We start from the raw sequence: 12,325 nt of genomic DNA on the forward strand, positions 1-12,325 counted from the left end.
GCTAGAAGTTCATTGTCTCGCCGGGGAGTTGCTTGTTTAAAGCCTTCATATACCCTGAGAGTTCTTGAATTTCTGTCGAAATATAGGCATTTCGCAGAGCATTTCTCAGAGGACACTATTTGCTTTCACTCAGTTACTGAAAGGCCATCCGGGGAAATCATATACAGATTTACCCAGCATTGCAGTTCTATATCGTCTCTTTAGTGAGGGTGTGCTGGCGAGGCTGCAGAGCCCCTTGCACAAATACACAATGCTTTGCTTTGTTGCTTGATGTTGGTAAAACTACTGGGTTACCCCCTGTTTGGATTCCAATTTCTTCAAAACCAGAAGAACCTAGCATTGGTGTTAATGACCTATCTGATGGACATTCAGCATGCACAAAGGAAACTCTTGCACAGTAGTCCCAGCCACTCACAACTGGAACTAGACATTCAAGCTACACCTTGGAACATAGCAAGACCCCATCTCAAGACGATGGTCAGATTTTTAAAGACGTCTGCTAATGGTTGGAAGGAGCTTACTTAATAAACGTCTTGGAAATTACAGCTTCCTTTTAATTCTATCTCTCCTCCTCCTCCCATTTAGACAACACTGTGTATCTTTATGTTGTGAATCACCCCCACATGGACTCCACTGTGGAGATATTTAAATTTGAAGAACAACAGCGTTCTCTCATCCACCTGAAAACCATAAAGCACGAACTTCTCAAGAGGTACGGAATTAAAGCCTTGTGTACTTCTTTATATTCCACGCCTTCACTGTGTGCATTGTTTTCTTAGCTTCAGCAGGCATTCCTAGGCTTTTGTTTGGCAGCAGTTTCTCTCTCTCTCTCTCTCTCTCTCTCTCTCTCTCTCTCTCTCTCTCTCTCTCTCTCTCTCTGTCTCTCTCTCTCTGTCTCTCTCTCTCTCTCTGTCTCTCTCTCTAAAGCTTTCTAAAGCTTCCCATGGTGGGACTGCCCAGCACCTCAGTAGAAATTGATGTGTTCAGTATTGAATGGCTCAATATTTTCCAACTTCTTTGAAAGCTCTTTAATCCTATAAAGATGTTCAATTAGATTCCCGGCTCGAATTCCAACCTCTTTGCCACAGCAACTCAATACCTTGCTCTCTTTAAACACCCACTCCCTCTTCCAGTTGTTCTGGTAGGTTGTATTCTCAGAGCCTCACGCACTGGGTGTTATAACCAGCCTCCAGATGGGCTATTTCTTTATACCCAATTCTTTAAAGAAGAATTGATTAAAAACACACACACACACACACACACACACACACACACAACTGTGCACACTTCTAAAACTTACCTTATGTGCTGACTGTATGTCAAATGCTATGTCAAAATACTTTATTTAACTTGATTTTCATGTAGCATTTAGGGACAATCAGGAGTAAACTGAGTCTCACAGAAGTTGTGGGCTGGGTGGGTTGCCTGAGTCAGTTTGGGATTGCAGTATCATCCTGTAAGCCTGGCTACACCAAAGTTGAGCTCAGAGTTTGCAGTGATCAGCATCATTCTTAATAATATTTTTAGTGGATAGTCAGTTTCAGGTGTAAACAATAATATATTGGTTTATTTTATGAAGTAAGCACATCACCGGGTTCTGAGGCCACAGTGGGTCAGAAACTCACAGCATTTCTGGGGACTGGAAAGTAAAGAAAGGGGATTGTTATGAATTGAACTATGACCTATAAAACTGCAAAACATCTCCCAAGTCATCCAAATTTCACTTTTCTAAAATTTTATATTGAAACACATGTTTACATTTTATCCACACATACCTCAGCATGTGACCTTTTTTTAGACATATCTGGGGAGGTAATTACAGATGAAGCCTGGTTGGAGTTAGATGCAGTCCAGTAGACTGTCCAGTCCAGTAAGGAGTTAGATCTGTAGTCCAGTAAGACAGCAGGCCATCAGAGAATGATGATGGATATCTTCCTGGCACTAGAGTGAGAAAGCTACAAGTCAGTGCTGCTGCCTGAATCTGGAGAACTCAAGAGCAGAATTTGCCATAGAAGCGTCAGTGGAAGCATGGCTCCGCTAACTCCTAGAGTCCATGCTCTTACTCTGGTCAGCTGTGTTATAACTTTTGTTGTTTTAATCCATACAGTTGATGGTGGTTTGTTATGACAGAGTCAGAGAACATATGTGGGGAAGCTGTAGAAATGCCTTGTCAAAGTAGCCATTACTAAATGCAGCTAACTCACCTTGAAACCATGGCATTACCCTGCAGAGGCAACATGAGCCTCATTTCACAATGACCTGACCAAGATAAAACAGAGTTTATTTTGCAACTTCATTTCTCTTTCATCAAAGGTACCCCAAGGGCCTTCTGGTGTCTACCAGGTCCACTTGTGCATGTGCAAAGCTATTGGTATCCTGTTCTTTGACAGTGACAAGTCTCTAGGGAGAGGCAAGAGGTCATAGCAGGTTGTAAAGTAAAGAGTGGCACCTGTGGGAAACCTGTCAGACCCCTGCCTACCAGAACTGGAGGAATTTGCTCCTACATGGCAGTGGCAAGAGGCCAGTGAGGCCACAAAGATCTAAGGAGGAGTTGGAAAGGGGCTGTAACACACACATTGAGCAACAAGTACAAAGGGCAAAAGAGAATGTCCCAGAAAGAAAGTGTGAGGGAATTCGATGTAGGGTGTGGGGCAAGATTTTAATGTACTTTATGGTGACACTCAAGATCTTCTGCCAGAAAGGGCACTCAGGTTGAGTCAGGAAGAAACCAGTGATGGAAAACTGCACCCAAATTGCAAAATATTTTCCAATTCATCCAAAGTTTTTTTCCTAAACGTTTACTTGCTTACAAACAACACAAAACCAGCAACAATAAACCATTTGGGCTCATGAGGTGGCTTAGTACGTAAGATGATTGCCAGCAAACCTGACAACCTCTGTTTGATCTCCGGGGGCAAATGTGGTGGGAGAAAGAGAACACATTCCTGCAAGCTGTCCTCTGACCTCTGTACATGTACTACAGCAGATGTGCTGGAGAGCTCATGAATATACATACACACAAAAACATAAATAAATACTTATCATCTTTCTTTTTTTACTTTTCAAGCCACATCTTTTTTTTTTTTTGCATTTTCTTTTCTAAAATGGACATATGTTTATGACATTGGTTATATTATAAAATTAAAGGCTTTCATGAAATAAAAAAAACAGAAGAAAGAGTATCACCCATTCTCCTACTTGCTTAGAGAAAACATAAATGTCAAGATAGACTTGGGTAAGGGATAATGACAGGAAAGAATGACTATGGCTCAAAGCCATGTGGTTTCATTTTTTTCACTCACAGTGCATGTGGTGCTCAAAGGGCCTAGTGTTATAATTGTTCTCACTTAAGCTTCTACTAGTAAACAATAGTATACCCTCAGAAAAATTGCTTGTTACGATAAAAATCCAACGGATCACTCATTGGTTCTCTAACCCTTTCATTCAGAAACCATACACAGGCCTGGAGAGATAGCTCAGTCAAGAAAATGCCTATCTTACAAGTATGAGAACTCAGTTCAATCCTCAGAACTCATGTTTTAAAAAAATGGCTAGACATGGTAGCGTGTGCTTATAATCTCAGTGATGGGTAGGGAGAAATAGGTAAGACTTTGCAGCTTACTGGTAAACCAGCCTATCCTACTTGGGAAGTTCCAGGCCAACAAGAAACCTCAAAACTCAATGTGGATGGGACTTGAGGAACTATGCCTGAACTTGACTTCTGACCTGCTCGCCCTAGACACAGATGCACATATGCACACAAATACGTACAAATAAAAGAAGCTACATACTTATCTTTTCCTTTTGGTCAAAACAAGTCATGTGACAGTGCTTAACTTTAAGAATTAAGCCTAATTCTAGAGGAAAAACAAGGATACTATATCTGTCACAGAAAACCATCACTAGCATCTACAAGTCTAGAGCTTGTTTGTATATATATTCATGTTTTTTACTTAAAATCATAAATAGCAAAAAGAAAACATGTGGAGGCAAAATCGAAACATTTTGTGGGATTAATTAATTCCTCTTAATTCAACTCTACCATTTAAAACTGATGAAGATGTCGATATTAGTAGCTTTGTCAATAATCAAGATATTCAAATACCTGTGGGTTTCTCTCTCTTTGTCTTTCTAGTGTGAACGACATTGTGGTTCTTGGGCCAGAGAAGTTCTATGCTACAAGAGACCGCTACTTTACCAGTCACTTCTTAGCACTTGTGGAGATGATATTGGACTTTCACTGGACTTACGTTCTTTTCTACAGCCCAGAAGAGGTCAAAGTAGTGGCACAAGGATTTAGTTCTGCCAATGGAATCACAGTCTCCCTAGACCAGAAGTATGTGCTTTCAAACTATTTCTACCCTTTGCCCATAAAAGTTGGGAAAGCTCCTTGCCTTAAGAGCTCCCTTAGATTCAAATAGCCAGTACGTGTATGGAGGGCTCAGGTGTTCCCACAGTTCAAACTCAATGTGTGATCCTAAAAAGTACCTGTGCTTTTGAATTTCAAGTCCCCTCCAGTAAAAGGAGATTCAAAAATATGGACCTTGTTTCAAATTCTTACATAACTAAATACACCCCTTTCCAACATTCTAAAAGCAGGACGAATATGCAATATCTCTGCCCAGTATGGTCCCAGAAGACCTTAGACATGTGATGGTGTAATTGTCAGACTTAAGATAATTCCATGACTGTTTTTCAGAAGCATGAAATTTTACAAGCAAACATCCTTGGCAAATAATTAAGACTTTCAGGCCTTCTAAGGAGAGATATACTATGAATAACAACACTTAGATGTGAGATCATGAGCAGAAATGATCCTTGTAGAAAATGCCTTTAGGTTGGAGATAGTAGTACATGTCTTTAATGCCAGAACTTTGGAGGCAGAGGTAAGAGGATATTTGTGACTTTAAGGTCAGCCTGATCTACATATAGGGAGTTCCAGGACAGCCAAAGCTACATAGTGGAACCCTTTCTCAAAAAACAACAGCAACAAAACCAAAGCAAAACAAAACCAAAACAACAGAAAAGAAAATGCCTCTGTGCATTCTTTGTGTTTTAAAAACATGAGTACAATTGGGCTTCATGGCCATGCCATAGTTTCGTCAAGTACTGAGCCTAGGAGTATGAACTCTTTACCCTTGGAAAGGTGTTTTTATTACTTCATTCAATTGATTGAAGGATTGTAACTCCTAAGTTAATGAGATTGAGCCTAATTGTCATCTATAATACTAATTGTCATTTCATGGTAACATTTCACATTAAAACCCTATAAAATATTTCAATAATATTGAAAATACCACTCTGTTACTTGCTTGTATATTGTTGCAGAAAGACATCATAGTGGTATTTCAAACTAGTGTCAATTTTTATATTTGTTCTCCAGAATAAGACTTAGTGTCATATTTCATTACTGCTCATTTAAATGTAAGCGTTACTTTACAGGTATATCTATGTAGCTGATGTAACAGCTAAGAACATTCACGTAATGAAAAAACATGATAATTGGGATTTAACTCAAGAGAAGGTAAGAGTACCCCAACCAACAAGGCCCCATACATCAGACTCATACTTGACCCGGGAAGGTTTTTAAGAATCCAGATCTAGCCAATTGACAAGACATTATGTACAGTTGTGTGGAGAGCAAGGACTGACTTGGACATGAACTCTACTGCCCCATATTTGACCACTTCTCCTTGGTGGGGAGGCCTGGTGGCACTCAGAGAAAGAATAGGCAGGCTACCAAGGTGAGACTTGATAGGCTGTGACCATATGGTGTGGGAGGAGGTCCCCTTCTGTCACAGACCGAAGGGAGGAGAATAGAGTGAAAGAAGGAGGGAGGGAGGAATGGGAGGATACAAGTGAGGGGATAACAATTGAGATGTAATCTGAATAAATTAATAAAAAAAGAATACATGTCAACCTACACTTTTAGAGAGCTGGTAGGAGACAGGGAGGGCAGAGAAGAACATTGGATAAATGCCCCACTGCATCCTCTTTGTTGAAGGTAATTCACCTGGGAACGTTAGTGGATAACTTGACTGTTGATCCTGCCACGGGAGATATTTTGGCAGGGTGCCATCCTAACCCTATGAAGCTATTGATTTATAACCCTGAGGATCCTCCAGGCTCGGAAGTAAGTACTGATGTTTCTTTGAAGTACTGGAAAAGCTGCCAGGATGAAAGCTCTGCTGAGGCGATGTTGAGGGGATTTATGTAGGCCACATTAATATTCTAAACCTGAACAAAAAGTCTATATAAAAAAGAAGCGATATTGGCACTTTAGGAAGATGAGGTTTCTAAGTTTTTTAAGCCACCGGGGACCAATATAATATCATTGGCAGGCAGCAGGTCCTAACTTCACAAGGGCTTGCTTTACTGTTGAGAGTAATGAGGAAAGATGAGCTTGATAATTCATATTGATGTTGATTGTCCTACTGTGTCTCCAGCTAGCAGGCAGGCTCTCAGAAGCTCCTGCAGGAGAGCAAAGATGGAGACATGCACAGAACCGCCTTTATTTGTTGAGCACAAGCCTGCAGAAAGTGTTTGAAGGACAGTAGTCCCTGAAGTAGATGAATTCTAACTTATGATCATATTCAAGAGTGTTTTATTTTAAAGTTTTTAAAGTATATTTTCTAAAGTGAGAACCATTGAATTATCTGTAGCATTAAACCATTTACATAGGAAAGTGCATTAAATATGTCATTGGGTTTAAGAAGAATAATCTGGAAGCTTTCATCGAGTTTAGCTACAACTACAAATTCTTTCACATGTACTTGGAAAGATTTATTTACTGACATTTACATTTTGCCAGCTATTGTTCTAGTGCTTGGGCTACACCAGAAAATAAAACAGACACAGGCATCTGGGTGTGGAGGCACACACCTCTAATCCCAGCACTCAGGGAGATTGACAGATCTCTGCAAGTTCCTAGCTTGGTTTCTAAAGTGGGTCCAGGACAGCCAAGTCTACACAGAGAAATCTTGTCTCAAACAATAACAACAACAACAACACACACACACACACACACACACACACAGAGAGAGAGAGAGAGAGAGAGAGAGAGAGAGAGAGAAAGAGAGAGAGATAGAGACTGATGAGATGGTAAAGACAGTTGCCACACAACCCTCACCTGAGTTCGATCCTAGGTCTCACCATGGAAGGCAAGAATCACTTGCTGAAAGATTCCCCCCTGATCTCTGCAAGTGATGCAGCATGTGTGTGCCTGTACTTGGACGCAGTAAAATGAAACTTTAAACAAATATACAAAACAACCCATACAAGGGCCCTATTCTTAGGGGGACAGAAGGACAGACACTAAACGATAAGTAAAAGGAACATATTACACAGATGGTAAGTTATGTAGAAGAAAAGCATCTTTGAGTAAAGAGGATTATGACTGCTGTGCAAAGGTGTGGTCAGGTCTTGGGTTACAGGCAGAGAAAGAGAGGAAAATGTGGTTTGAAGAATGGTGTGATGTGTTTGGTGGATTGAGAGACCGAGATTCAAATCTTAGCTGTTCATTGACCTAGGAGGACTAATTTCTACTGAGAAATGTGGCTGGGTTTTAATTATTTTTCTTTGAAATTAACACAACAGTCATGAACTCTTTAAAAGAGCATCAAGGGATGTTTAAGGCAATCGTATTGTTAAGACTTTGTGGGTGCAGTTTCCCAGTAATCTCTCAACGATATTACAAATAAGAACCAGATAATGACAACAGCAGTTGGCATGTCAGTGTGGATGGGAAATTGTACAAAGTCTCCACCCCTAGATGAAGAGCTGCAGCCAATCAATGGCTGCTGAGAAAAGGAGAATCAGGTTTTTCCAGGTATGAGCCTTGTTTGTTTTACTTTATTTTTAGTGTATATATATTCACTTTACATCCTGATTGTAGCCCCATCCCTTTGCTCTTCTCCTTCCCTCCCTCCTACTCTCTTCCTCCTCTCCTCCTCTCCCCATGTCCTCAGACCAACCTGCCCCAGCACATCAAGTTACATCAGGACTGAGCTCCTCCTTATCCGCTGAGGCCACACAAGGCAGCCCAGTTAAGGCAAAGTGATCTAAAGCAAGCAACAGAGTCCAGGTCGTAGACAGCCCCCTCTCAACTTACTAGGGGACCCACATGAAAATCAAACTGTCCATGAGTTACATATGTGTAGGGGGCCTAGGGCCAGCTCATGCATGCTCTTTGGTTGGTGTTTCATGGAGGCTAACAGAGACAGTATGAGTCTTCTTATAGGTTATCCAATCCCAGGTGGTCAACCCTAAACACATGTATGTCAGCAGTGTGTGTGTGTGTGTGTGTGTGTGTGTGTGTGTGTGCAAGCACACATGCAAGTAACAGAATAAAGAAGGTGTGTATCCACATGTAACAGAAATAATCAAAGAAGAAGAGATGATGAATTTGAGAGGGAGTGAGGGATAAAGGATGAGTCAGGTTGGAGAGAATGAGGCTAGAAATAATGTTAATATGGTATTCATGTATGAAACTCTCAAAAATTAAATAAAAATGAAATAATAAGTTTCAGCAAAGTAGATCAACTTGTACTCTGCAATTACATTGTGGAAGTAGGGAGTGAATACAAACCTTCAATCACATACTTGCTATCTGCCCGCCAGCCTTTTTATATTGCTGATGCCTATTATATAGAGCTATCTACAGCATGACATATATTTATGGAGTTTCATTATTAATTTTTTCACATCTACATTTATATAAAATAAATAAAAAGCACATCAAATGTGAAAGTAATAGATTTCTCCTTTAAAGCATTTTTAAAGATGTAAGACAACCCAAGTGTCTTTGTATGGATAGAGCTGTTGTTCTACATACAGAAATTCTAGATTCTGTCTTGTAGTTTAAATAAGAGCTAACATATTCATCCAATGAATAAGAATCATGTAGTTCACTTCCGTCTTCCTACAACTTGGAAGCTCTCAAGGAGACTTAGAAAAACCCCATGGACTTTGGTATTTATTAAGTCAACATAATTTAACTTTGTCCCAGAATGCAACTTACACCTAGAATGCGAAGAATCATTACCCCAATTAGCAATTGGGGTAATTCTTTTTCTTTCTTTCTTTTTTTCTTTTTTTGAATTTTTATTTTTAGTGAAATATTTTTTAAAAATTATATATACATTTCTATTATTGAACATATATACAATAAACTACCTATAGCAAGAAGAAATATGAAACAATCAGGAATGATATAAATGTTACATTCATAGTGTTTCGGCTATTTGTATTTGGGAGCCTTGAAGAAAACATCTTTCCTATCTTTGTGTGTCTAAAATTCTGAATGTAAATCAATATCTATCATATCTCATTATTATCAACTTAAAACATCTATCTAGACCTAGAAACATCTTAACCCCTAAACAACTAAGCTTAATTGCAAAACTAAACTACCTGGTCTTCAACCCCATCAGAGACTTGAGAAGGCATCAAATTAATTACCTAAGTATACACCCTGCTGCCTTCCTAGGGAAGACAGAGCTTTCAGAGCCACAGTGTCTGCTTTAAAGGTGGCTTAAGGTGCTTTAAAGGTAACTGTTGCTGTGATGAAACACCAGGACAAAAGCACCTTGGGAAGGAGAGGGTTTAGTCAGTTTACACTTCCAAATTGCCATTCATCATCAAAGGAAGTCAGGATAGGAACTCATAAAAGGCAGGAACTGGAGACAGGAGCTGACTCAGGCCATAGAGGGATGCTGCTTACCGGCTTGCTCCTCATGGCTTGCAGCTGCTTTGTTATGGAACCCAGAACCATCAGCCCTGGGATGGTACCACCCACCGTGTTCTGGGACTTCCACCATCAATTACTAATTAAGAAAATGCTCGACAGCAGATCTTATGGAGGCATTTTCTCAGCTGAGCTTCCTTCCTTTCAGATAACTCTAGCTTGTGTCAATAGTTGACATAAAACTCCCCAGCACAAAGGGAATGCAAATATCACTGGGAGACAATTGAAATCTTGTTAGAGATCTGCTTCTGTCTTTTAGCAATTTAACACCTGTTTATTCCAGATAAGATTTACTAATCCAGAGGTACTGATACCTCACCACTCAGGAGAGTCTTGTGCTTTCTGCATGAGCCCCAAGCTTCAGCATTTTTCATGTTTCAAACTTGCAACAAAGTTGCTGAAGCTTAAACTCAAAACAAAAATTAAAGGAAACACATTAAAACAACAGCAACAACCTGAAGCTCCAGTCTGTTGTTGCAAGAGATCAGTGACTGGCTCTTTTCCTTTGATTTCTTTCTTTGCCATTCCCCACCCCCATCCTGTGAACTTTATCCAAGTTCCTAGGAAACCCGAGAGAGAGCTTGTGTGTTTGCTGACTACCAAAGCTGGGTGTGCTAATCCTGGGCATCAATAACAGGCCTAGCTAGGCAGCTGGTGCCTCCAAACTTCTGCACTTCCTTTCTGTTTCTTAGCTGCTTCACAGATATGGGGCCCATTAGCAGTGACGGACACCCCCTCTTGACTACCAGGTTGGGCTAGCTAAGTGTCTTTTGGTCATCTTGCCCTGGGATTTTCTCCTGGGGCTAGAGGCTCAGTCAACAGCATAGACAAAGACAGGGAACTGCTGCCAACTTGGGAGTTAGAAACGTGTTTATGGGACCCAAGCTTCTTCTCTAGGAATGGCTGCATTATCAACCCCCTGTAGGGCTCTACTAAGGAATCTGACCAATGTTAATAGCTAGACTATGTTAGCGCATAGATGCTGTTAGCACATTCGTACCTTTCAGATAGACTTCAAATTTTTAGTTTACTAGTTTCTGAGAATATGCATTTGTCCCGGAATTCTTGGGAAACGAAACATCTCTAGGCAGCTTTTCCTGGACAGTGCACTAATGAATGTCTTCTCTTGACAGGTCCTACGCATCCAGGATTCTTTGTCAGATAATCCCAGGGTGAGCACGGTCTATGAGAACAATGGCTCTGTACTGCAGGCCAGCACTGTGGCTTCTGTGTATCAAAAGAAAATGCTCATAGGCACTATATTTCACAAAACTCTGTATTGTGAACTCTAAATCTTTCTTAAAAAAAAAAAAAAACCTTTATATATGACAAAAGTAAAATTGTAATTGTATGCTAAATGGAACTGTAAGTATTTACAATTGCCAGTGAAAGTGTATATGGCTTTTCTTATGGAGAAAAGTAAAGGAGTACAGAAACTTATGTCCTTGAAAGCAAGAGTCAAGTTAGCATCAAGGCAACCAGAAACCCAACTGTTCTCAGTCTTTGAGCATGCCCAACATTCTGTATACCATGGGACATGTAGGCTGTGACCACTTAGGGCTCCTGCTCACTTAGATTTGTGGCCCTTGGTAAATGTTCATCAATATTACCTCCTACAACTGTGATGTTCTGAATCTTCTGTAGTCCACACTAGTAAAGAAATTAATTGTTAAAAATTCTTATTCTGTTTTCTTTCTTGTGTGGTATGTCATCTTCCAGTCAAGTATCCTAACCTATATATAACCCTCATCCCGAGACTGCTTTGGACATGGCCTTGCCCCAAAATATAGCCATACAGGGAACAGGATATCTGGAAATACACAAGCCTCATCTGCTAGCTTAAGGCCTGCTGAGCTGTTGTATTCATTTGAATAAAGCCTCGTTGATACTGATACTCCCATTGTGAGTGCCACAAATCTTCGTGGCTCTGAATAGAAGATAGGGTCTTGGGGCTACTATCTTCAGCCATTTTCAGCTTTTCTGCTAGTTACCTCAATATACAATTCATAAGCAGCCTCCAGCTGATTGGCACCCATAACTTTAAAATGAACAAAATTATTATGGTCAAATGGCATTTCTAAGGATAAATCTAAACTTATTTGATGAGAATAAATAAAGACATTCTTTTCTTCATAAGCAAGCAAGCAAACCAACAAACCTAGGAGTCAGTTTAAGACACCCCAAGACCAAGTTCTCAGCACAAAGGAGATTTATTTGCTCCAGATGGACAGAACGCAGGGATAAGGGACAAAAATAGGAGATAGAGGGAGAAGGGAAAGAGGGAAAGGGGACAAGGAAGAACAGGAAGATGTAATGTCCCAGAGGAGCTAAGGACTGCCTAAATAGAGAGGAGACAGACCTGACCCATAGGCAAAGGGCAGTTTACAAAGGTAAAACGGGAAACCCCGTGTGGATATGAGGTGTTTAATTTTAATTGGGTGTGTTAATTTAGGTGAGCCTGTTGGATTTAGGGTGCAAGCTGAGAAAATTCACTTCAGAGACAGAAGCTTAAAATGCAAGCTTTATTTTTTTCACATACAGGGAGGTGGCCATTTCGGGATCCGAACAGCGCCCGGAAGG

The 12,325-nt window shown here is 40.3% G+C and overlaps 1 protein-coding gene across 1 annotated transcript in view; it reads left to right on the forward strand.

Annotated features, from left to right (window-relative positions):
* Pon3 (paraoxonase 3) overlaps positions 1 to 11,424 on the forward strand; it is a 28,756-nt gene extending 17,332 nt beyond the window's left edge. Inside the window, exons 5-9 of the mRNA XM_051151967.1 lie at positions 586 to 712; positions 4,136 to 4,336; positions 5,443 to 5,524; positions 6,005 to 6,133; positions 10,879 to 11,424. Coding sequence (XP_051007924.1) covers positions 586 to 712; positions 4,136 to 4,336; positions 5,443 to 5,524; positions 6,005 to 6,133; positions 10,879 to 11,037 — 698 coding nt within the window. The 3' untranslated portion in view covers positions 11,038 to 11,424. The remainder of the gene's footprint in view (positions 1 to 585; positions 713 to 4,135; positions 4,337 to 5,442; positions 5,525 to 6,004; positions 6,134 to 10,878) is intronic.
* Positions 11,425 to 12,325: the final 901 nt, after the last annotated feature.

Source organism: Acomys russatus, chromosome 10, assembly GCF_903995435.1.
Source record: "Acomys russatus chromosome 10, mAcoRus1.1, whole genome shotgun sequence".
In the NCBI taxonomy this organism is placed as follows: Eukaryota; Metazoa; Chordata; class Mammalia; order Rodentia; family Muridae; genus Acomys; species Acomys russatus.